The sequence below is a fragment of the Pantherophis guttatus genome, chromosome 1 (assembly GCF_059756535.1).
Source record: "Pantherophis guttatus breed Tessera chromosome 1, ASM5975653v1, whole genome shotgun sequence".
Classification (NCBI taxonomy): domain Eukaryota; kingdom Metazoa; phylum Chordata; class Lepidosauria; order Squamata; family Colubridae; genus Pantherophis; species Pantherophis guttatus.
In genome coordinates this window covers 23,841,052-23,867,103 of record NC_142063.1, presented here as the reverse complement: position 1 = coordinate 23,867,103, position 26,052 = coordinate 23,841,052, and the positions used below count along the sequence as shown (strand labels likewise).

Here is a 26,052-nt window from a genome sequence, read left to right as displayed (position 1 = left end):
ATCCTGGCCTAAATCCTCTCCCCTTTTTAAATGTAAATTTTAATTTGTTTTAAATTATGGGGTATTTTAAATTCAGCCAAATTATTTAATTCGTTTTTATTTGATTTTAAATTTTTGTATTTATGTGTTTTTATCTTGTGGCTGTTCACCGCCCTGAGTCCTTCGGGAGAAGGGCGGTATAGAAATTTAATAAAATAAATAAATAAATAAAATAATTGAAATACTCTTTTTCTGGGTTGGTACAATGCACTGAATCGATTCACAAAATGCACTGGGTTCACACAACATGTTAAGCCACAAGAAAGCTAACTTAGGTTAGCCCTCACCAAGCTTAGCATGATATGTGAATCCAGTCACTAATTTTTTTTCTTGATCTTACTCAGTCTGTTTTGTGAACACCTAGAAACATAGTTTTGAGGGGTAAATGGAAACAGTCTTGTTCAAGAAATGGGAATGAGGAAAGATTGTTCCTTGCTGCTGTCTGGCTAGATGAATCTGTTTACTTTTCCTATCCCTTCTGCTTTTCTGGAGCCTTAAAATCTCTCTGGAGAAAAATGGGGAAGTCAGAAAACAAATGCATGGGGATGCCGTCCTAAAGAGTGGTAGAATCAAACTCCATGAGATGGAGGGACTTGGAGCAGGGGTCTCCAACCTTGGCAACTTTTAAGACTTGTGGACTTCAACTCCCAGAATTCCTCAGCAGCAAAGCTGAAGTTGAAGTCTACAAGTCTTAAAGTTGCCAAGGTTGGAGACCCCTGACCTGGAGGACCTCAGGCTGCTGAAGCTGGCATTTGAGTTTCTCACATTTCTTTGAGCAAAGTTGGCTTTACTTCATCCCTGTACATCTCAGGGCATTTGAGGTTGAAAAACAGCAGCTTGCTTAAAGATTCTCCACTGAAATTTTAATGAAGGTCTTTCTGGCTTAACACTGCCACTCTGAAATGTTACCCTACTTCAGCTTTTACATGTAGCTCAGGCATTTTCCATTTGCTAGCTTCTCTCTCCATCTCTCAGCACAGGGCTGTGCAACCTAGCCCGTGAAGTTTGCAAAAATGTTACCTCATGCACTAAATTTTGGCTTCCCCCATTTTAGAAACCTAGGCCTCCCTAGCAAGGGCAGGGGAGCAGCATCTGTGGGTCAGGGATTAGGGGCAGTGAGTTCTACCATGTTTCCCTGAAAATAAGAACCTTATATTTTTTTGAACCCCAAAATAAGCATTTAGCCTTATTTTCAGGAAGGTCTGATTATTTTGAGGCACGTGGAACAAAACGGGTCTCCTCTTGCCGTCTTACCTGATTTCCATCTGTCTCCCTAACCCTAACCAGAGGAAATGGCAGGGACTGGCTGCACATGCATTTAAATATTTTGGGGGAGGGCTTATTTTCAGGGGGTGGGCTTATTTTAGTGCATGTGCTCAAAAGCCCGATTGGGCTTATTATCAGGGAATGTCTTATTTTTGGGGAAACAGGTAGTAGGATGTCTGCCTGAGATGGAGACAATGCAACCACAGTTCCAAGCAATGCAATTGAGACTTGGCTTCAGGGAAACGCTACCAGAGGCAGACTGAAAGCTGGCCAGGGTCCAGCCTGGAATCTTAAACAGAAAGTGGCAAGAATATTTGTTCTGTATTGTGAAGACCTTGCATATTATGTAAAAATAAAAATCCTTCGGAGATTGCTCTGCACCAGGAAAGGTTTAGAAGAGTTTTTCAACCTTAGCAACTTTAAGTTGATGGACTTCAACTCGCAGAATTCTCCAGCCAACATGGTGACTGGGGATTTCTAGGAATTGAAGTCCATACGTTTTGAGAAAAACCAATTGGTTCTGTGATTGAATGGAGTCTTAAAGCAGAAATCCTGAAAGGTCATTTTCAAGCCTTCTCTTTGAAAGGGCTTGTGATCCTTTAGTAGAAGGACAACTGATCTTGAGAGCCATTCTCTTCTGCAACAAGGGGTGAAGTGCTGTTGACTGTGCAAATGAAAAGAGCTCCAGAATGTTTATGGAGATTCTCAGTCTTCCAAGTCAGGATTGTCCCAAAGATGTTTTTTCAAGAGGCAACTGGACTTTCTTGCTTTTCTTTGAAGATGTTTTTTCTTTGAAGAATTTTTGCTTCTAATTCAAGAAGATTCTTCTTCTCAGAGTTGAAGAAGTTTCTTGGATGAGAAGTGGAACGTCTTCAAAGAAAAACAAAAAAGTTCAGTTGCCTCTTGAAAAAGCACCTTTGGGACAGAGTTCCAGAATGTTTATCCATTGTAGGCACTGCTATGATTCTCTGAAAGTGTTAAGCAGAGAGTTGAAAGAGCTGGGAAAATACAGGTAGTCCTCCACCTACAACAGTTCATTTAGTGATCACAGTTCATTTAGTGACCATTCAAAGTTACAGCAACACTGAAAAAAAGTGATTCATGTTTTTCACACTTACAACCACTGCAGCATTCCCGTGGTCGCAGGATCAAAATTCGAATCCTTGGCTCATATTTATGACAGGAGTGTCCCGGGGTCATGTCATCACCTTTAGTGACCATTTTACAAGCCTGGTCAATGGGAAAGCCAGATTCCTTTAACAACTGGGTTACTAACTTAACAACCACAGTGATTCACTGAATAACTGTGGCAAGGAAAGTTGTAATATGGGGCACAATTCACTTAACAAATGTTTCACAACAGTATTTTTGGGGATCAATTGTGATCATTAAGTCAAGGACTACCTGTAAACGTAGCTGGGGGTTACCCATGATTTAGCATTTCTATTAGTTCTTCTAACCACGAATTATGCAGCAAGAGGCAATTATGTGTGAGTTTGTACAGAGACGGGAGTTGTGTTCAACTGGGAGGTTTAAAGCAGGGGTCTCCAACCTTGGCAACTTTAAGCCTGGTGGACTTCAACTCCCAGTTGAAGTCCGCCAGGCTTAAAGTTGCCAAAGTTGGAGACCCTGCTTTAGAGGGCCTGTGTTATTTCAGGATTCTCTTATGTGCTGCCTGCAACCAGTCTCTTCTTCCCCACCTGTCTGTCTCACACGTAAACACTATGAGAAAAGAACCATCAAACCTAGGTCCTTTTAATTCCTTTGTCAAGACATCAAGTGACAGATAACAATCAAGCTGGACACCTCCAATTATATGGAATTTATTGGAGGGAAAAAATCTAATTTGGTTTGATGTCTCAAAGGTCAGTCAATTGTTTCAGGATGAGCACCCTGGAATAATGAAGGGCAATGCTGGAACACATCAGGGGTGTCATGTACTTTTAATTAAGCAGGGGAGAGATGACAGCTGTCCATTAGAGGCCAGAGTTTAGGTAAAGATGTTTTCTTGGGCTATATTCCAAGGAAACTTTAGAAATAGTTTCAAGCATCTTAAAATTACACTTTATTTTATTCTGATTGTCACCTCAAAGAAACAGATAGTGCTTGAATTACGACCTATCGCTTAGCAACTGTTACAAAGGACTTCCCTGGGGTTGCTTAATACCTAGTTCTACTGCTGCTCTCTCTCTCACACACACACAAACACAAGTCACGTGCCATTTTGGACACTTGGCAGCCATCCCGCATTGGCAGCCATTTACAGTGTTCCTTTATCCCATGGCCATGTTTTAGAAAAACCGGCATTTACTTTTCAGCAAAAACTGGCCCAAAGCAAACAATTGGCTCACTTAGTGACTGCCACAAAAGTCATAAAATCCGGTTGATCACATTGGTGACTCATTTTACGATCGTTACAACTTGTGTCTCTAATGGGCAGGCCCATTGTAGTCGTAAGTTGAGAATTACCCGGATGCCTGCTTAATTCTACAAAGGTTTGTTGTTGCTGGGACAGTCGAAGGAGAGTCAGAAAAGGGACGAAGCTATCTTCCTTGACTAGTTGATGTTGGGTCAAAGGCTGAAAAGAAAAGAGCCTTCTAAATCTATGACATTGATTGCATTTTGTGATAGCCAGTTCCACAAACTAATTACACAGCGGAGGAATACATGTTATTCTTTCTATCCAATATTCCTTTTCAGAAAACGTGGCTGTCCCAGTCCCAAAATGGATGGTGCAATAGACATGGCCAGTCACAAAACTATATATCCATGGGTTGACCAATAATTCATTTCATAATTCATAAAACACTATCACTAAATGTTGTATCTTTTTATTCTTGATGAATATATATTTATCCTCATGTACATTGAGAGCATATACACCTAAGACAAATTCCTTGTGTGTCCAATCACACTTGGCCAATAAAGAATTCTATTGTATTCTATTGTATTCTATTGTATTCTATTGTATTCTATTGTATTCTACTCTACTCTACTCTACTCTACTCTACTCTACTCTACTCTACTCTACTCTACTCTTTCTATACTGTTCTAATTCTATTCCTTGCCTTTCTCTCTAGCTTTCCAGGATCTTTTCCACAAACCTCTCTCTCTTTCTCTCATCATTGTTTAAATTTTCCAGTAATGCTTATGGAGACTCACGTGGAATCCAAGGGTCTTCTAAAAATGCAGATTTATATTTGTAATTTAACATTAAAATATATTTGCTTTAAAAAAATAAAAATGGTAGGACAGGGCAAAGTCTGATAGATCTCTTCAGGGGCAGATTGGTGCTGATGGGTGCCACAATAGGGATTTCAATGTCACCTTTTTCCTTTTCAGAAAATAGATAGTGAGGTTCCTTTGTTGTGAGCTGCACTTTCTTCCCACCTTCACATCACAAGTTTCTGACAGATTATAAACAATTCCAGACCTAAAACATGAAAGTGATTTCTCTTTGCCCTACACATTTCTCTCTGGCGGTAAAAAAAATAATAGTAATAATTGAGTTTAGCTTCCTGCTCATTCCTAACAATCAAAACAAAAAAAGAGCCATGTTTGTGGAACAAAATAAGTTGTCAAAATCTTAAATCAGTAACAAGTCATTAATTATTACATGAAAAAGAATGTTGAAGCTAGCTTCAAAACAATTGGTTGCTGCTATATGGATCACAGGACAGGGTCCAGATTTTTCTTAGCATTATAAATTGGAATATCATAAAAGAGACTCTGGGTCCTGGTTATCTTTCTTTAGGGTAAACTTAAGCTGGACTTTAATATTGTTTGTCTCCACCCACGAGATGAACTTGGCATTTTGGGGAAGCTATGGACCAACTCATACAAATAATCCATTCATTTGTTGATTACAATAATCTTGACACCCATTCTCTAAATACTTCCATTCCAGCTCAGTGGGAGCTTTTTTATTTCGTACAGAGCCTAGTTCCCCATATTAAGAAAAATCCTGTAGTTGCAGTATCCCAAGGCAAATTATCCATTTGCACAGCCTCAAAATCGTTCCTATATTAGGCATTTAAAGGCCAAGAGAAGAAAGCGGTTTGGCTTGTTTACGCTAGGCAATGGCCTCTTGTTACTTTTTATATAGCCCCTAAGTATTTTACTCTCAAATTGCTATTTATCCTGGATTTATTAAGTAACTTAAAGGGCATGAAAGGGCAACTGTCAAGCAAAATGCTGGTTTCTCCCTGCAAGAAAACTTCAAACTGGCATTACTTTACTCAACGTGATGTTGTACTGACAGCTTGGGATCATTTTCATCTTGAAGACATTGTGTGGTTTGCCCACTGCATTCACAGTCAAGAAGGGGATTATGATGAAGCAGGATAAAAGGAGCATCTAATAGTCTGAGTAATCCTTAAGATCTTCAAAGGAAGGATCCCCAAAGAAAAAGCTATTTCTACTGTGTTTCCCCGAAAATAAGACCCTGTCTTATATTTTTTTGAACCCTGAAATAAGTGCTTGGCCTTATTGCCATGCGCTCAAAAGCCCGATTGGGCTTATTATCAGGGAATTCTTATTTGGGGGAAAACAGGGTAGTACTGAAATATACGTTTCAATCCTTAATCACCATTCATGGCAGAGATGAGTGATCTTCAAACCGGGAGTTCCACAAGACTTTTTGCATGCTAAACCGACACTATGATCTCCGCATACCCCAAACTTTTAGCAGAATTCAGTACCTTACCACCACCATCGTTTCAGATTTTGATTTGGGATTGGCTTCATTCCTGTGCAAAGAAACATGAAGTTTAGCATGATCCTGTGAAGCAAGTTGCATACTTGCCTCGCTCAACGATTTCCGGAGGTATGTGGACGGCTATTGTAAAATAGAGAAATCCTATGTTTTCGAACACTGTGGTTTAAAATTTCATAGCTCTACTAGAAAGAGACCTTCAAGCCCTAGAGATCAAAGTATTCATTTTAACAAAGGTTGCATATCGAATCTTCAAAGGATAAAATAGTCCTGGTAGAACACAGTGTTTCATAAATCGTTGGAAAATGGATAGGTTTAAAAGACAGGTAATTTTTGCTCAGTTTTCGCCTTTGGTATGCATAGATGACCTGGAACATCCTACCAGCCTCATGGAGAAAGTGGATCCTTCAAAGCCCTCAAGCTATATCCAAGTGACCTAACTGATGCAGGAAAGAGTGGAGTCCCTGGCGCTATTAGTTATGCTTTTTCTGGAATCCTGTTCTTTTTATGAACAAATCACTATGCAAATGCTCATATTAAAACATTTATTTTGAGGGGTGGTGTGACATAATGGATCATTTTACAGTCTGTGAACTCAACCACCACCACCACCAGAAACCACAAATATGAAGAACAGAGGTCAAGGGTTCCGCTCAGCTCTCTCTCTCTCTCTCTGTTATTTGCTTTACCCGACTCCCTCCCCGCCCCCATAAAGTCCTGAAGGCCAGAAAAAGACACTTGCTGGCAGGATTTGAGTGGAGAAAAGAAAAGAGGAAAAGGGGGGGAAAGGGATTCCACAAAGAAAAATGGGGGAAGACCATGTCTCCAGCATCTCTGGTCTCTGGATTCTCGAAGCAGGCCTGAGGCACCAGGTGTGAAGTTCCTGCTGGTGGAGCAAAATTTGGCCCTATCAATCTTCGGTGAGTTGAAATCGAATGGATTTTTGTCGCGTGCAAACATTAGTGGCCACGTTTTCAGGAGGCTGAGGAGGCAGGCAAGCACTCTTCAGGCTACTGCCAGCTTCTGTGTGGTAGAAACAGAAACAGAGAGAACTATAAGGAGATAAAATGTCTGATGCAGCTCACCCATCAAACTTGCAAATCTATAAGACTTTGGTCTTCCTAGAGTGGCTGTCATTCAACCAGAACAGATCAGAACAGAAATTTTTGGAGTATATGGAACAAGGAAGGAAGGAAGGCAGACAGACAGATTGCCTTTTTTAAAATCAGCACATGCCCTTCTCCTCTTGTGAATGAGACAGAAAGATTTAAGACTTCTTTGTACACTATTCATTACTGAATTATACCTACTACCATAAGAAGTAGGGACAACATTAGATGACTTTGAAAATGAATTAAACCAATTATGGCAGCGGGAGAGAAACTTATTTATAGCAACTGAGAAACGTGTGTACACTAGATTTGGCTGAACATCAAATAAGTCTAAACAGGATCAACCCAACTGAAAATCAGTGTGAAGCAACTGAAAGTGAGCAAAATGGTCCAATGTTGCCTCGACAATACAACTGTATATCCCCATTGGACCACCGACTATCAAGCTAAAGAGAGGGAGAAGAAAAAAAAGACTGACTAGTCCACTTTTTAATTACAGGGAACAATCCATCCAACAATATCAACCAGGAATGATAACATGGGGACATGGTGCTACCACCCTTGGCACCTGCTAATATGCTGTTCTCCTTATAGCATCTGATAAATACCTCAATTTTGCCTTGCCTCATTTGCCAAAGACAGAATATACCAACTGAATCTTCCCCACAAAGTTGCAATAATTTCCATCACAAAATTCTATCAGTTTATGATCATCCTAATTGCTTGAAATTCCATCAGTACTATGGAGGCAAATGTCAACTAATTGCATTTGAAAACAGTACAGGCAAAACAGCCACAGTATTCCTTCCCCCACCCAAAACCTTTCTGCTTTCCTCATTTGAGCCAATGAAACAGGGATTTCACTGTAGATTAGACCTCAGGTTGAAGTGGCAGCTTCCATTTTGTCACAAAGGGAAACGCGCTATTTCCTGAAGCACCGAATCATGACTGGAATTCAACTCTATAGTTAGTGCACACCTTGACTAATTGATTCGGATGCCTTGCTGTGAAACAAACAAGGCTAAAGAGAAGGCTGTGCTGAATGTGAGGATTAGAAGAAAATGCAGAAAGTGATTCCACAACATTCTGGGTTCGTTTTTTTAAACACAAACATGTAACTCAAGAATAATAAGTCAGCTTGGCAAAAGACACCCCAATGAGCAATTAATCTGAATTCATGGCTTGTTGAACTCAATCATGTTGGGAAACATTTATGCACAGAGCAAAAGGGAGGTTGCATTAAGGTAAAGGAATTCCTTTTGTTCTCATGGATACCTGCTCTTTTGAGTATTAATTTAGGGGAATGCATGTATATCTTAAGAGAGCCAGTTCGGCGTAGTGGTTAAGGCATCAGGCTAGAAACAGGGAGACCATGAGTTCTAGTCCTGCCTTAGGCACAAAGCCAGTTGTGTGACTTTGGGCCAGTCATTTTCTTTCAGCCCTTGGAAGGAGGAGATGCCAAATCACTTCTGAAAACCTTTGCCAGGAAAACTTCAGGGACTGGTAAAGAAGTCTCCAAGAATTGGATATGATTGAACAGAAAGGGGGGTGGGGGTGGAATATGCATCTTGTGTTTGGCAATCAGGAAAAAACTAGAGACTCTGCTGCTATATTTCTAATCAGTCTCTCTGCTGGAGCTGAAGCAAACAACCTTTTCCATGACTAGTTTCTCAGGATGACTCCTTTGGAGAACCTCAATACACACGCTCAACCCATTTATTCCAGCATGCCCTTGAATCAGTGACAAAATGCAAAATTTTTCACTACTGGTTTGTGTGGGTGTGGCTTGGTGGGGGGGAGGGTCATGTGACTGGGTGGCCATGGCCAACTTTTTTTTTTTTTTTACTTTTTTAAGTATTTATTACTACCTATTCACCCGAACCGGTAGTAAAAAAATGCTTTAAAAAAGTAAAAAAAAAAAGGTTCCAACAATCGTGCTGCACAGCTGTGATCGTTGGAACCTCTTTTTTACTTTTTTAAAGCATTTTTTTACTACCAGTTCACCCAAACAGGAGTGAACCGGTAGCATTTCACCCCTGCCTTGAATCATCACAAGTTGACAGAATACCTTGAGGATATTATGATTCCTGCTCAAAGAGCCAGGTGGAAGTTGTGACTAGGAGGGCTTTTGCACAGCTTTGTGTTATGCTCCAATTTTACCTGTTCCTTGACTGAAAGGCTCTACTCACCATCACTCATGCCCTATTCACATTTCAAATGGACTACGGTAATGCGTTCTACATGAGGCTACCTTTGAATAGTATCTGGAAGTTTCAGCTGGTACAAAAATGCAGCATTGCAGGCAGTTCTTGTGTCCCTACAATGGCACAGCACATCTCTGCTCTGTGAGCTGCATTGGCTGCCAGTTTGCTAGAGTCCAATTCAAAGGACTAGTTTTGACTTTTAAAACCCTTCATGGCATGGGGACAGGTTATTTGAGGGACCACCTCCACCTAATTACAACTGCCTTTCCCAACACGTCTGACAGAAGAGGAATACTGCAGATGCCATCCACAAAAGAGTTTCATCTGATGTGACTCAGGAAACAGGCCTTTTCTGTTGTGGCACCTGCCCTGTGGAACATCATTTCATTCCTGAGATGAGATTGGCCCCATCCTTCACACTCTTCTAGAAGTCATGGCTGTGCCAGGAAGCCTGGGGATCTCAAGGAAAAGAGAAATGATGAGATGGCTGCATTGTTTTTAATACCAATTCTCCCCACTATCTTGGAGAGAAGATAGTATTGTTATTAATAGTATAGTTGAGATCTTTTAATTTTTTTAGCATTAGGGTTTATTGTTTTTATTGTAAGCCTTTTATAGATATTATGTTGTGATATGGGTGGCTATTACATGTGATAGATAGATAGATTATAGATGGATGGATGATGGATGGATATATGTTTTTCCTCTAGCCAGGTTTTCCCTACGTAACCAAGGTTTTTCTGCAGCCCCAGCTCAGTAGAATAACATCCACTCGATTCTGGGCTTTTTTTCCTTTCTAGCAGCCAGCAAGCTCTTCCTGCTAGGTGGGAGACCTATATAGATCTATTTCTAGCTCGTTTGCTTTCATCAGTAGGCCACACCCACATCTTATGTATCCTCCCTGTAAAGGTACAATATCTATTTTCTTACTTCTTCGTACGATTTATGTGTGTTTTTTTCCTCTAGCCAGGTTTTTCCTACGTAACCAACACACATAAATCCTACGAAGAAGTAAGAAAATAGATATTGTACCTTTAGAGGGAGGATACATGAGATGTGGGTGTGGCTTACTGATGATGGCTAACGAGCCAGAAATAGATCTATATAAGTCTCTCACCTGGCAGCAAGAACTTGCTGGCTGCCAGAAAGAAAAAAGCCCAGAATCGAGTGGATGTGATTCCACTGAGCTAGGACTGCAGAAAAACCCTGGTTACATAGTAAAAACCTGGAGATATATATATATAGTTTTTCTATCGAGACACCTGGTCTACCCCAGCATGTGGGAGGGAGCATACTGCATCCGTTTTGCCTTTCAGCTCCAATCCAGGAGCCCTCAAGCAGTCGCATTCACGACAAACCATTTTATACCAAATTTATATCTCCCTTTATTTCTTTATTAATGAAATATAAATTATAGAGAGAGGGGGGGGAGAGAGAGGGAGAGGGAGGAAGGAGAGAGAAATATGACATATGACAGATGGACAGACAGCTAGATTTTATCATAGACAGATCACTTTCTGATTTAGAGTTGCTTCTTTTTCTTCTTCTATAAAGGCTGAGAAAGGTTAATGGATTTCAAAGGTTTCTCACAGACTCTGGGGAAATTTTCAGCTCTTATGATTTGAAGTCCAGACTGCCGTGTGAGATAACAGGCACATTTGCCAAAACTGCATCCAAGTATCCTATGCCTGTATATAGAGTTATGCAACTCTTTGGTATATTCTTCAGCAAAAGGTAATGAAGAAACAGCCAGAAATGATAATGCAGATAAAAAAAATACAGGCTAGTCCAACACAGATTTGAAGTTCTGATTTAGAGTATCGCGAGACATTAACAGTGGAAAAGAGTGTGTCCTACCATTACTGTTTCTTCAAAGTGTTGGCATCACAGCTCCTCTGGATGTTTAGGGGTTCCCCATAGTCAGTTCTCTAAGACAATTAACAGCAGGAATCTAGGCATCATGCTAAGGCACGTTTGTGACTATTTTCAAAATCACAGGGCTTAGATTCCGCATTTCATGTAATTGCTATAAATGGAGCTTCAGTCCAATGTAATATTTTGAATGATTAATAATTGATAAAATGCTGACCACCTGAGAAACGAACATTTAAGTCTTCTTGGCTTATGATACAACAGAGATGGGGGTGACCAGACTCAGAAAGTTATAAGGTATCCTTTGAGAGGAGACGATTTGTCTATACAGTACCTGAAGCAACTGGAACTTTTGACTAGTCGCTTAAGAAATTATCCCAACACAACGTAAAGTGTTCTTACTCCATTTAGATCCAGTTCTGTCAGGTTTTACCTCTGGTTTTGAAGGAGAAAAATGCCATACTCACTCCATAGGATAGACTCGATCAAGAGAGAATAGGAGGCACATGATCTTGGTATTAATAGCTTTTTAGCTTTTTAGATGTTTAGGCTGAATTTGGAATTTCCGGCCCCCTATCGACTCCTTCCCAAGGACCTGAAGTAGGCAGTTGTTGTTGCTGTTTAATAGTATTAAAGGTATCATCTTAGGTTGTAAGCCAGGGTGTCAAACCAGCAGCCCATGGGCCGGAAGCATCACATGGAGGCCACACCCACCCCAGCTCCGCAAATGGGAAAAACGCCACGAAACATCACGTGACCGCAACATTATACCACAAGTTTGACACCCTTGCTGTAAGCTGTTCCAGGTGAAGCTGCTTTTTGCAATTGACTGATCGTAATTTTGTCAATGCCAATGATGTTGCGAGTTCTAGATGTTTTGGAATTGCATCCAGGATGCCTATTACTATCGATACTATCTTTGCTTTCTTTTGCCACAGTCATTCTAATTATTATTTTTACTACTATCATTCAGACAGTAATCCATTTGGACCAGTTTGGCGTAATGGATAAGACACCAGGCCAGAAATCAGGAGACTGTGATTCCCAGTCCCACCTTAGGGTCAAAACTAATCAAGTGAACTTGGACCAGTCATTAACTCTCAGTCCTAGGAAGCAGGCAATGGCAAACCTCTTCAGAAATCTTGCCATAACTAGTCCTTGCAGTTTTCTTAGCAAGATCTCTGAAATGGTTTGCCATTGATTGCTTCCTAGGACTGACCCAAGTTCACTTGATTAACTTTGACTCCAGGCATTTTTGCCAGAAATCAACACTGATTTGAAGATATTAAAAAAAATTCAATTAGGTCCAAAACAGGATCAAAGAGAAAGGCCAAGCATTCTCTTTCCCAGCAGGGGAAGGTCAGCAATTCATATTAATATTAATATTTATCAGTTATAAAGCACTGCTATTTCAATTGATTTCACTATGGAAATAGCAAGGAAAACAACTCATACAGCTGAATTTGGTACTAGAAAAACAGTGAGCATCTTGGGTGGACTTAAAGGCTACAAACTATGGAAAACCTGTTGGCATGCAGTATTTTTCTTATCCCACTTTCTCCTTGTTTTAAAAATATTTCTTTTTTATTCTGATATTCTCTCATTCTTGTTTCTCTCCTTTAAAAAACCTAATCCTCAAGATGCTTCTCTGTCATGCTCCTGGACTTATCTGACTTCTAAAAAGACTTTTAAACACTTTAAACACATAGCTAAATGGGATGTTGGCATTTTGCAGGGTAAAGTATCAACCTATAGTATCATGTATATTTCTTAGAATTCCTGTGAAGCTCACTGAAACCCATCCAGCATCGAGATTATTCTTTTTATGAACTATAGCAGTATTTTTCAATCTTGGCCACTTGAAGATGTCTCAATTTCAACTCCCAAAATTCTGCATGCAGCAAATGGAATGGGGAATTCTGAGAGTTGAAGTCCAGACACTTTAAACCAGGGGTGAAATTCAGAAGGTTCTGACAGGTTCTGGAGAACCATTAGCGGAAATTTTGAGTAGTTTGGAGAACCGGCAAATATCACCTCTGGCTGACCCCAGAGTGGGATGGGAATGGAGATTTTGCAGTATCCTTCCCCCAGGAGTGGGGAGGGAATGGAGATTTTGCAGTATCCTTCCTCTGCCATGCCCACCAAGCCACACCCACAAACCGGTAGTAAAAAAAATTGAATTTCACCACTGCCTTAAACTAGCCAGGGTTGAGAAACACTGAACTAGAATATTTAATTGTGCTCTTTTGGCAAAAGTATATCATGTGTAGACTCAGAGTTTACTTCTGCCTTTTACTTAGTTTTTTTATATAAAGCTTCCTCAAGTTGCACTCCACTTCTGGTGACTTTATGCATGTTCATGTCATTTCCTTGGCAAGAGTATGCCAGAACCATCTTTATTTTCTAGAATATTTGTCTCCGCTCATTCTCATTTACAGAGCCGGGCTATGCATGTGTGGTCCTCATCAAACTACTAACTAGTTCAATATCTGCTTAGTGTTTTCAAGATCAGCCAAGGTTGGCTAAGTGCTACCGCCTTCTACAACTTGCCTTCTAAGAAATAAGAATTTTGTAATTGGACACAAAGCCTCCATAATATCCATTCTATGACTATAACCCTAACAGGTTCTTGTAATTCAGGCCCCAAATTGGCCCCCCAATTGAAGGAACTTCATGAAACAATGTAGTCCTTCATCAAAGACCATCTGAGGTTCCTTCATTTTGCAGCCTGGAACTTTTAAATATATACATAAAATATATTATGTATAACAGGATGTGCAACGATCCAATCCTGTTATTTGCACAACAGCATTTGACAACAATTTGCAGATCATCAAGTTGTGTAGCAATAGAAAGAAAGCAACTATGCAAAATTTATCAGATCAGAAGACTTTGTGGAAAGTGGGGGGGGAGAATGAAAAGGAGCGCCATCTTCATAACATCAAACCACAAAAAAATCCATAGGACGATGTAACACAGGCCCTCTCTTTCTATCCAAGCCTTCATTCCAGCCAGAATAAGAGTAAGTTTGTAGGAACAATCTGAAACATTTGGTACAAAAGTTCACACACACAAATGGCAAAAAGTCAACAAGAGGGGTTTAATTCCACTCATTGCTCCTTTGATTAAGATGCCTTAATGGGCTTACATTTTTGGTTCTCTGCTTCAATGAAATGAATCTAAAGTCAAAGAGGGATATGAGATCCATCTATGCTGCTAAAGTACGACTCCAGATAACAAGATCAATGTTGAGGAATGCTAGATTTTTTCAGGATCTGGAAGGCTGCAGATTTCCCTTCTTTGGGGTTGTCAGCACTTCCTGTAATTTCTCATAGCAATAGCACTTAGCCTTATATACTGCTCCATAGTGCTTTACAGCACTCTCTGAGCAGTTTACAATGTCAGCATATTGCCTCCTACAATTTGCGTTCTCATTTTACCAACCTTAAAAGGGTGGAAGGCTGATTCAACCTTGAGCCCCATCAGGATCAAATGCTAGACTGTGGGCAGAGTTTTCCTGCAATACTGCATTCTAACTACTGCACCACCAGGGCTTCAAGGAAGGTAGCCAATGCAGAAAAACCAGCATGGGATCAATTAAAAGTTTGGCCAAAAAAAATGCCTACAAGTCTGGAGCCTTTCTAATCATCTCTGTTCTCTTGCTAAGCTTTTCTCTTCCTCCCAGCTGTTCGACATTATTTTTATTCCATCTATTCAGGACATATAAATGTAGTCGTTCTATGGATAACCCAATTCAAAAGCTGACCATCTCCCACAAGGTTTCATTCAAGAAGACTACCAACGATAGAAGAAACCAACTCAACTTCTCTTGCTCAATGCTGCATCAACTGAAATGCAAATAGGTCATACAATGTAGAGAGCTGGCTAATGTCTCAGCAGTGAATTGGCACTGTGACCAGAAATCCTTGGTAGGAGGGTAGGGATTGAATTAGCACATCTGCTAATCCAATGAAGTCTGCTAAATATTTTTTTCAAGTACAGAAATAGGGCTGAGACACAAATATTTTGGAAGAAAAGAATCAAGAGACACAACTGGAAATCTATTCATAAGCTAGCTAGTTGGTTATTACCCTAACTTGTTAGTTCGACTTGGTTATCCTGGTGATCTTCCTTCTGGTTTGATTTTGCTTAGCTTTTTTAAGATCAGCCAAGGTTAACTATATGCTGCCACGTTGCTGGGCAGAGATTGCCCTACTGCCACCTAAAATTGACCCTCAACGTGAGAAGGAAAATGGAAAAAAAGAAGACTGAAATGCAACTCAATTTAAAAAAAAAAAACCAAATCAAATAATGGAAATAGGCTTTTTCTGACCCTAGATTTTTTTTTTCAGTAAACCCCACCCCCACCCCAATATTTAAATAATGATGCACTGATACAGATTTTAAAAATAACAACTTGTCCAATGAAATCTGCTCCTTTAAGCAATTGCTTCACAGCAGCCATGTTTGAACAACACAACTGACCCTGTAATCTCTCATCAACTGACCTACTGTCATGCGTTAGCAATGCATGGTCTTGAACAATCACGCAAGAGTCATTTTTAAATAGATATATATTTAAATATATATCACAACTAATATGACCAGGATTGGCACATCACTTTTGCAGCCCATTTTCCATCCCAGTGTGACCACAGAGGTATGAAGAAAAACCAAACCATCCCAGGGAAATTGTACTTAGAGGAGACCAAACATTCATCTCAATCATGGACAATAGAAAGAACTATTAAAGCTCAGGCAATATTACCGGACCAGTAGCTCCAAATCAATCCTGGAAAAAATGGCTGGGTCAATTCATTACAGTATGTTCCATAGTTTGCAGAACATATTAACATTCCTCACCCATCCACTGATTAGCATAAGTAGGAGGACTATTAAGGGAGAACAAGGCCAAGCCTTATTACACTACCTAATCTAGATAGCAATTTTCCACAGCAGTTCAAGCACTGCATCTACTAGTACAAAGAGTTTCGGAAACTTTACTTACATCTTCCATACTTCATTTGATAGAATTGCCCAGAATGGCTCATTGCTGAATCATGATAAACCTCTTTAAATCAATGGTCTTATATGATAATGCCAGGTTATATTTTTACTGCTTGAGCAATGGACTCCATGGAATATAAGCCAGTGCCTTCCCTGTTTAGCTTGACCGATCTCCTTGAAGTCTGTCAAAAAGCAAGAGAGACTGCACCATTTGAGAGCAGTCTTTGAAAACTAATGCAAACTCCTGCACCAAGACATTTAGCGAGTGATACATAGAACTGGTATCAGGGATGGTATTCACTTACCTTCGCTACCACTTCACAAATGTGAGTGCGTGCTTTCTCCACGCATGCGCAGAGCCTTCTGCGCATGTGCAGAGGGTAAAAAATGGGACGTGATGATGTCCGGGTCGGTGGGCAGAACCTACCGCCGCCAACGCTACCAGATCACATGATCTGGTTAGAGCCAGCTGAATTTCACCACTGACTGGTAGCCTGCAAATTTACAAATTGAGTGAAACAACAAAAATGTCATGTATAGGAAGATTTGGGGCAGGAACTGTGGATCATGTGGGATGAGAGTTAGATAATACTAATATTCTTCTGTGAAACACTTTTGTGATTTGGGGGGGGGAGGCAAGCTTGGTTGCTATCACTCCCACTTCCAGTTTCAATCGTCTTCAAATTTCTTGAAAAAAATATATATATTAATTTTGAGTCTGATGAAATGCAAAAATTGCAACACTTTTGAGTTTGAGTTCGATATTTTTCTTTCCTGATAAGTATAATCAAAACATGTCTTATTAATTAAAACACAGAAAAGAGGTCATAAAAGTTTCAATCCCATGATTATATATGATAGCACCAAAACAAAAAAGAATCAAAACACATTTTTTTAAAAAAAAATCCTGGTGATACCTCAACAACTTGAACAGGAACTCTGAAAAATGCAGTAAACTCTGCCATGTGCATTAATAGGCATATTTTCACTTCAGCCAAAAGAACAAAGGATTGAGAACGTTTTTAATGACCCTCCAAAATCAAGATGAAGTAATTCAGAAGCCAAATTTCCAACCATGTTGGCTGATGGTTCTCAGGGTTGTAGCCTCAATAAATCTTGAGAGCGCTTAGTCTGGGGAAACTTCTTCTGACTAATCTCTCCTCCTGTCCCTTTTGTTATGCTGAGTAGCATCCTCTCTGCAAAGGTAGATTCGGTGCCTTTCAAAGCAACATGAGATCAATTTTATCAAATCTAAATGTCACTGACTCAATCCTGGTAATACGTCTCAGCTATCCATCAACAGGAAATGAACAAAAGGAAATTCGGACACTATTCGACACCATTTCACTTAGAAGCTAAAGATAAGACAGAAGCTTTTGCTGGCTCTACTGCTGCTAGAGATCAAAAGCTCTCCCAGCCTCCCATTCAGGCAGGAAAGTTTCTTGATTTGCATAACCAACTTCTCATGCTGTAAAACTTTGATATGCCTGCACCCAGGAGTTTCGTTCGGAACCGGGCCTCAGCTGGCAAAATGTACAGAAATCCAACATACCTGAACCCAGGAGATTAAGCTATTCCCCCTTCTCTCCATCCGCTACACAGATGGGGCAGGCACACCACTCACCAGAACACCTGAGCCACAGGATTCAAGGCAAGAGGAGGTGGGGAGGGGAACCTCTTGTAACACTGACTGAGTGTAGTTATGGAATATTTTATTTTACACAATATAACAACATAGAGTTGTTGAGATTTTACAGCATTTGCCTGAAAATGAAGGCAACACCATTACCACGTGGGGGAGGGGACGGGGGAGGAGAGAGGGAAGAAAAAGACACTCAGGATTGCTTTAAAAAATATTCTTTTTTTGTATCATGTTTGATCCATTAAATGGTTGGTGTAGAGGAAAGACCCAACGGCCTCCACACAAGGCCTTTTTTTCCGCCCATGCGCTTTCATTCTTGATCTGCCATTGGAGAACCAAGATGCCAATCCAAGGAAAAAGGAAGGCACTAGTGTCATTTCGTGCTTTTTCCTTGATCACTTTTTTTTTTTTTAAATGAGCTCTTTGAACGTGACATTTGCCTTCGGTTGTTATACTAAAAACAAAGAAACCCCAAATGGGAACAAGTGGAAGTTGCCTGGTGGATTGAGCCCAACTCTGCCCAAGAACAATAAGGGTGGAAAAATGCAAACTGCTCGAATGGATAGACGCTTCCCAACAATGTTTGGAGGATGGGGGGTAGGTGGGGGTACTCCGTACTTTTTTTTTTTAATTTAGAAAACAAAAAAACCACACATCACAGCTGATCACACAGTGCTTTCCAATATCCACTCAGAGCTTGAGAAAGTTGCTTTGCCACTATCCACATTGGAACAGTCTGTCTGCATGAGCATCCCATTCATAGACAAGCTCCGCTTAGACCAAAATCCACCTGCATTTGAGGAGTTAATATAACAATGGTATTCCATTAATTCTCCGTTCAGGGAGTACCTGCGTTTTGCCCGGGATGGGTCAGCTGGCAAAGTGAGGAACTTACTTGACTTGGCTTGTGCTCTTTTGTACTGGGATCCCCCTTTGGCATAGTCTGGGGTTTGGCTAGACAACTGCAGAGCAGTTGAGTTGTTGCGATTAGTGTTCTGGGATTCTAGGCTGGTAACGGCGCCTTCGCTCGGCGGTGGAGGATCACTGCTGGGCTTTGGCATGGGCTTACGCTTCAGCTTTTGGGAAGTGGGAGGGCCAGGAGTCCACATGGGAGGCAAAGAGGAGGTAGCAGTGGAGGAGTCCTGGCTGCAGCAGGCTTCCGACGACTGCGCCACATTGTCGTTGCTGACTTTGCAGCACTGCAGGCTCTCCTCACGCCCCACGGCCTGCTTGGACCCAGACTGGGACATGACGGCTCCACTGCACCCCTGGGCCTGAGCCCCGTTGGTCTGGGAGTAAACGTTGCTGACCTTGGTCACCTTGGGGTGCCCGCCGTTGTTACACACCTTATAGCGAATCATGAGGATGATGATGAAGACCAGGACGGAAGCCACGATAATCCCTCCGATGATGATGATCATGGTCCCTCCCAGGAACTGGGACTGCATGAAATGGCAGCGCACGTAGTCCTGCTCCGTCGTGAACTGGGTGCATCCCACCACCCGAGTGGCTGTCAAGGAGGTGATGCCATCGTCATAGATTGCTAAGACACACAAGTCGTACATCGTCCCCGCGGCCAAGTTGTTGACCAGGAAGGTCTTGCTCATGGGAGGTATCATTCTACGAGATGATAGGATAAGACATAGATTAATACATTGGATGGGATGGAGAGGATATATACCATGAAGTGGATCTCCAGGTGCTCTGCCCAAGCCTGCTTTCCCAGGGCCTCCTAGTTGTGATGGGGGATGTGGTCCCAATACAACTGGAGAACATTGGCTGGAAAGGAACTTTTGTCTTTCCTTTTCCATTCAACACAACAGTCAATCTAAATAAAGCAGAGTTTGACACTAGGTTAAATAAGGAAAGCGAAAGGGAAAACTATTGGCAGAGCACTGGAAGAATCCCCATGTACTTTCTCCTCAAAAACATACTCTGTTGTCAGACATTATGCTTCTTGCCCCAGGTTATCAAACCTAGATCTAGGGCACTCAGTGTTTTAAATATGCACCGGCACATGACACAAGAAAATAGCATTTCAATATAGTCTATATACATGGGACGTTTTCTCAACTATTCAAAACAATGCACCGCTGGTTAAAAATGCTAAAGCAAGTCCAAATGATACATGAAAACATCCATATAATATAGGAATAAAGCAAATCCAGATGAAAGGAAAGATATTATCCAAAGTTCAGGTGAGTATGAAAGCCAAGAAAAGGCCAAAATAATTACACTTCTTGCTTTCAGGTTTCCTTTAGAATATAGAAGTTGTTCCATTTATTACATTTAAGTATGCAACTCCCAGAGTTCCCTAAAGCATTCTTCAGTCAGTTGTGTTGAACTGTAAATCTGCATAGGCTCGTGCTATTTATTATCCAAAAAGAAACAATATTCCCTTTCTTTTTTGAAAGCTTGGAAACAAGGCCCAGGGGCTACCTAAATGGACTGGGAGCTGCCTGGCTACTACCCTTGTTTCTCCTTTTGCTTCTCATGAGCTCAGAAACAAGCTTGACTAGATATTTAATTATTTATTCATTCATACATTCATTCATTTGATTTATCTAGCTCCCCTCCTCAGCATAGAAACTCATAGTCCCTTCAAGCCTCTCTGTCTCCATCCTAATTCATATACATTGATATATAAAATGTATGCTCTTCCTGCAGTGGAAGGAAAGTAAACTCGATCTCCACAATCATTTTCTAAGGGATGAGTTGGTAGCATCTTCTGTTCATAGATAGACAGATAGACCTCTAGAGCTGGTGGGGGGGAGGAGAAGAGATAAGCAGCAAAATTAATTCTAAGGCTTTGTTCTGTGCTGGAATTATAGTACCTGAACTATTACATTTTCTATGACCCCAGCTTAGAGAGTCAAATATCCTTCTTCTATCTGAGAGAGAGTACATGTACACAACAGGTGACTGAACCTGAGACCAAAGTGGCCCCAATTTAGCAATAGCAATAACTTTGCAGCCCTCTCTAAGCGGTTTATGGAGTCAGCATATTGCCCCCAACAATCTGGGCCCTCATTTTACCCACCTCGGAAGGATGGAAGGCCGAGTCAACCTTGAGCTGCTCAGAATAGAACTCTTGGAGTGAGCAGTGAGTTAGCCTGCACCAAAGAATTGAGGCCTTTGAACTATGGTGCTGGAGAAGACTCCTGTGAGTCCCTTGGACTGCAAGGCGAACAAACTGGTCAGTCCTAGAGGAGATCAACCCTGACTGCTCTTTAGAAGGCCAGATCCTGAAGAGGAAACTCAAATACTTTGGCCACCTAATGAGAAGGAAGGACTCACTGGAGATGAGCCTAATGTTGGGAATGATTGAGGGCAAAAGAAGAAGGGGATGGCAGAGAACGAGGTGGCTGAATGGAGTCACTGAAGCAGTAGGTGTGAGCTTAAATGGACTCCAGAGGATGGTAGAGGACAGGAAGGCCTGGAGGAATGTTGTCCATGGGGTCACAATTGGTCGGACACAACTTCACAACTAACAACAACACTGCATTCTAACCACTGCACCATCATGACTTTTATTTACCAAGTCACAAAGGACATTCTTAGAGTCATCAAAAAGCCAGGTATCTGAGATTCAACTAGAACTTTCTTTAATGTAGCAGCTTTCCTCAGCTAAGACTTCTGAATCTTTTCCATATCAACAGAAGGAGACGTTTGTAGTTCAGGGTCGAACTGTTGGGCCCTTATTGCTTCTGAGCTTAGTTGTTTTCTTGTAGACCTTTCATTACCCAACTAGGTAACATCTTCAGTACATTGATGATATTAGCTAGTTGAGTAATGAAATATCTTTCCCATATACTCTCATCTATTTTTCTTTCTTTCTTTCAATATACTTTTAAAAGCACTAAGAATAAATATATTTTAATCCCAATCATCCTTGCATACGTTTCGCTAAAATGATTGTAAAATGGTATGCTTATTGCAAAAAAAAAAAAAATCACCCTCTTGATTTGGTGTTTTTTAAGTAGGGGGAGGGATTGCTCCTGATTCTTTTAATCTGCAGGACCAGCTCCCATCCAAGGATATGGCATTTAAAAAAAAAAGATACTAAAAGATAAACTGTTCTTGAACTGTAACTGCTCCATTAATAGTTTTCAGAGCAAATCCTTATTTAGCAAATAAAAGTCATTGGCTCTTTTCTTCTCTGCCGCCAAATGAGATTGAATAATTGGAATTTTCCTGAGAGGCAAATATGGGCATCTTTTTTAGAACTGTTTCTACTGTCATCCCAAATAGAGGGTATTAATGTCTTCTTAGCAGTCCAGCTAAATTAACCAGATTACCTTGAAGGATTAAAGTTCAACAAGGATTTGTACAAAAATAAAACAGATTTAAATAAATCAGACTTCAAGACTGAAAACGACACTGCCCTTTGCCCATAAAGGAGGACAATTACTCAGGCTTCCCTCTGGATGGAAGCCAAGGTCTAATAGTTCTCATTAATTTATTAATTGGTTTATTTTTTTAAAAAAAAAACATCAGATCCTGCTTTCCAGTTTGCTAGAATTCTCAGAGTTGCTTAGAACATTCACAAATAACCAGAACATAAAACCAGTAATGAAATAGCCCGGGGAAATAAAATTCTCTGTTTTAATAGACCATCGTCAGCTGTTCTTAACATTTGGGTAGGAACATAGGGAGGCATATTAGCATCTGGGTCATTCTCCTAAGCAATCAAGAACCCCATTTTAAAAGTCAGTTCCTGGAATATGCAGACAATACATACACATTTTTACTCTCTTCCCCAAAAGACCTGTGAACAAGAAATCAATGCATTTAACACAGCTGTCACTACTGCTGTTCATCATGTTGTTAGGGGTTTTTTTTGTTTTGTTTTGTTTTAACCTAGCTAGGCAATTAGCTCTCCCAGGCCCTGGCCCATTAATGGTTGCAGTAGTCAGTTTATTTACCTGCAGAAATATTATTTGATCACTAACGCTTTCTATACTGCAGCTTTTAATACAACCTTTCGCCCAAATCACCATGTAGTGCTCAGTAGCATTCATGCAGCACTTTGGAAATAATTTAAAAGGTTACTTTGGAGGACACAGGGACTTGGATGCTACCCTTGCCTGCATTTCTTTAAACCATAGAATTTCCTGTGCCTCGGAAAAGACAAAGTTACTTTAAAGCAGGGGTGGGGAACTATGGCCCTTTTATGACCTGTGGACTTCAACTCCCAGAATTCCTGAGCCCAGCCATGCTGGCTCAAGAATTCTGAGAGTTGAAGTCCACAAGTCATAAAGGGCAGTGGTGAAATCCAAATTTTTTTACTACTGGTTCTGTGGGCGTGGCTTGGTGAGCGTGATGTGACTTGGTGGGTGTGGCTTGGGAAGGATACTGCAAAATCTCCATTCCCACCCCACTACTGGAGAAAGGATACTGAAAAATCTCCAGTCCCACCCCACTCTGGGGCCAGCCAGAGGTGATATTTGCCAGTTCTCCGAACTGCTCAAAATTTCCACTATCAGTTCTCCAGAACCTGTCGGAACCTGCTGGATTTCACCCCTGATAAAGGGGCCATAGTTCCCCACCTCTGCTTTAAAGAATGGTTGCCAACCTTTTGGCTTGCCTGGGCCACACTGAGTGAAGAAGAAATGTCTTGGGATGCACATAAAATATATAATATAGTTAATGGTGGGATTCAAGTAATTTAACAACCGGTTCTCTGCCCTAATAATTTTTCCCAACAACCAGTTTGCCAAACTGCTCAGAAAGTTAACAACCGGTTCTCCCGAACTGGTGCGAACTGGCTATATCCCACCACTGGTTAATGTGTATAAATTATATAACGTTAGAAGGTTACAACCTTGTGGAGCCACATTATTAGCTGTCCAGGGCTGTAGATTGGGGCACAGCTGCTTTAAAAGGTTAACAGGGAGCTACAACTTTCATGCTCTCACATACTGATTATCTTTTCTGGATTATCTCCGAAGCACCACACAACCCTAGCACCTGATCCGTCATTCTCTCTCCTGTGACACAAACCCAAGCATGGCATAATTCTTCCTTTTCTAAAGACAAGAACCGCAACTCTGACTGGGATAAGAATTTATATCCAAAGCAAATGTACCATCCATCATTCCTTTCCTTAAATATATACCCAGTGAGCAATTCAGCAGTTAAGAGATCGGTTACATAAACTACGGAGAAACATCTCAGGAAGCCGACATCCATGCTTTCCAAACACAGTACTGAAAATACCCCTTCAAAAGATGATTACGCTAATGGATAAACAAATACAGTCCTGTGATTGTGGAGCTGCAAGCTATAGATGTAGACCCACAAACCATTCAAAATCATTCTGCAACTTAAAAAAACAAACAAAAAAACCCAGAGTTCTTGGATTATGCTTGAGAGCCAATCTGCTACCACACGAGCTAGGTAACCTCTTTGTGTTGTTTCTCCTTGCAGGAGGTTGTTACATTATCACTCTTTCCATCCCAACCTATACATTTAACCATCTGTCCAACAGGCAAAAGGAATACAGTTTCATTCCTGACTTTTCTGGAGTTTCAGCTGGGCCGGAATCCCCTACCTGTAAACAAGCGAATCATCATATGTTCCATTATACTGAATTTGGAACATACGTATCCCGGGTATATTCCTTTGGAAATTAAATTTAAGCAGGGCAGTGGATGATGTGGCTTCTGCTATCACCACCTTCTTGTCCTGGCTAACTTTTGTTTCCCCGTTGCTACTGCTTGCATTTGAGCCAGATTTGGTCGAAGTTGATATATCCGAGGAGCCAGGATCTGGCTCATGGATGTGGTTTGTGCTGTTTACTATGTGAGGCAGTTTGATTATGTGAAGATCTACAGACTGGGTGTCTTCCCCCGCTGGGTTGGAAGCAATACAGGTGAAAGACCCCGTATCCTTCATGGTTGTAATATGAATGTCAAGAGTTCCGTTGTCGTACACCAGAGACCTGGTTGCATTAGAAATCAGCTTGCCTTCTGGGGAAATCCAATGTATAGCAGGTTCTGGGTCACCACGGGCTTTACATCTCAGGATGGCTCTTTGGCCCTCTAGCACTCTGAGCTCATGCGTGTGCCTAGTAATGAGGGGGGGTTCACACAGGAACTCCTCCTCGGGGACTGACCAGAAATAGCGGCCAGACAGAACAGAAGGTGAAGCACACGTCTCCAGGTCATCCTCCCTGGAAAGGCGTCTCAGCCACAAGAGTTCACAATTGCAATGAAGAGGGTTCCCTCCAAAGCTCAGTGCAAATGTGGATGGGCTGATGATTCCTGAGGTGGCTAAAACCTGAGCTCGCTGGAAGAGAGGGTCAGGTGGCAGTTTATGCAGTTTGTTGGATGTGACGTCCAGCCGGGTCATCTTGTGGAGGTGGGAGAAGGTCCCCTTGGGAATGTTGATGATCATGTTGTGGTCCAAACTGAGGGTGTGCAAGCTGACCATCTTCTCAACAGCATCCCAGGGAATGGTCTCCAGGTTGTTGTAGGACAAATCCAGCTCCTCAAGAGCCAAGACATCGTCAAAAGCGGTGGAAGAGATCATAGTCAGCTGGTTATTGTTCAATATCAAATGATGCAGATTGGAAAGCCCACTTAGCATATCATGGGTGATTTTAGTCAATCGGTTACTGTTCAAGTGCAAAGCCCTCAGGTTGCGCAGGTCAGCAAATGCATGAGGGGTGATGAAACTAATTGTATTCCTAGACAGCGTCAGGTCCACCAGGCTGGTCATGTTGGCGAAATCTTTCCGCTTGATACTTGTAACAAAGTTGTCTGCCAGTCGCAATTCTACTGTCTTCCTATCAATGTCAGGTGGGACAAACAATAGCCCTTTCTTTGCACAAAGTGTAGCAAGATTGGGAGACCAGATCTGGCATACGCAGCGCTTGGGACAAGTCTCGGCCTTCAGCACTAAGCCAATGAAGAACAGATATAGAAGCAGTTTTTCCATTGTAGAACAGGGTCAGGATCCTGGGGGAAAAAAGAAAAGAGAATACACTGCATTAGAGGAGAGCATGTCAAGGGCAGGGAAATCAAGAAGTCCAGGCAGTTCAAAAGAATATAAAGGTTTATTGTATGCTTATGCTCTCTACAAGAATCTGAACTACTAACAGTCAAAGCAAATTGATGGTAGATACCAATCAATAGACATCAAGATAGGCTGGATTTAAATCTCTTGTGGGTGCGAAGGGATTCGAGACCAATG

At 41.2% G+C, this 26,052-nt stretch overlaps 1 protein-coding gene across 3 annotated transcripts in view; it reads right to left on the bottom strand.

Moving 5' to 3' along the window:
- Nucleotides 1–6,550: 6,550 nt before the first annotated feature.
- The window catches only part of LRFN5 (leucine rich repeat and fibronectin type III domain containing 5), a 122,655-nt gene continuing 103,153 nt past the window's right edge, over nt 6,551–26,052 (bottom strand). Inside the window, exons 2-4 of one of the 3 annotated variants that reach the window (XM_034437511.3) lie at nt 24,410–25,817; nt 18,752–19,476; nt 6,551–7,042 (exon numbers count right to left, since the gene is read on the bottom strand). In XM_034437511.3, coding sequence (XP_034293402.1) covers nt 6,930–7,042; nt 18,752–19,476; nt 24,410–25,797 — 2,226 coding nt within the window. In that variant the 5' untranslated portion in view covers nt 25,798–25,817 and the 3' untranslated portion in view covers nt 6,551–6,929. Of the gene's footprint in view, nt 7,043–17,909; nt 19,477–24,409; nt 25,818–26,052 lie in introns of those variants that run through there. The other 2 variants (XM_034437512.3, XM_034437510.3) reach the window with 2 other exon arrangements.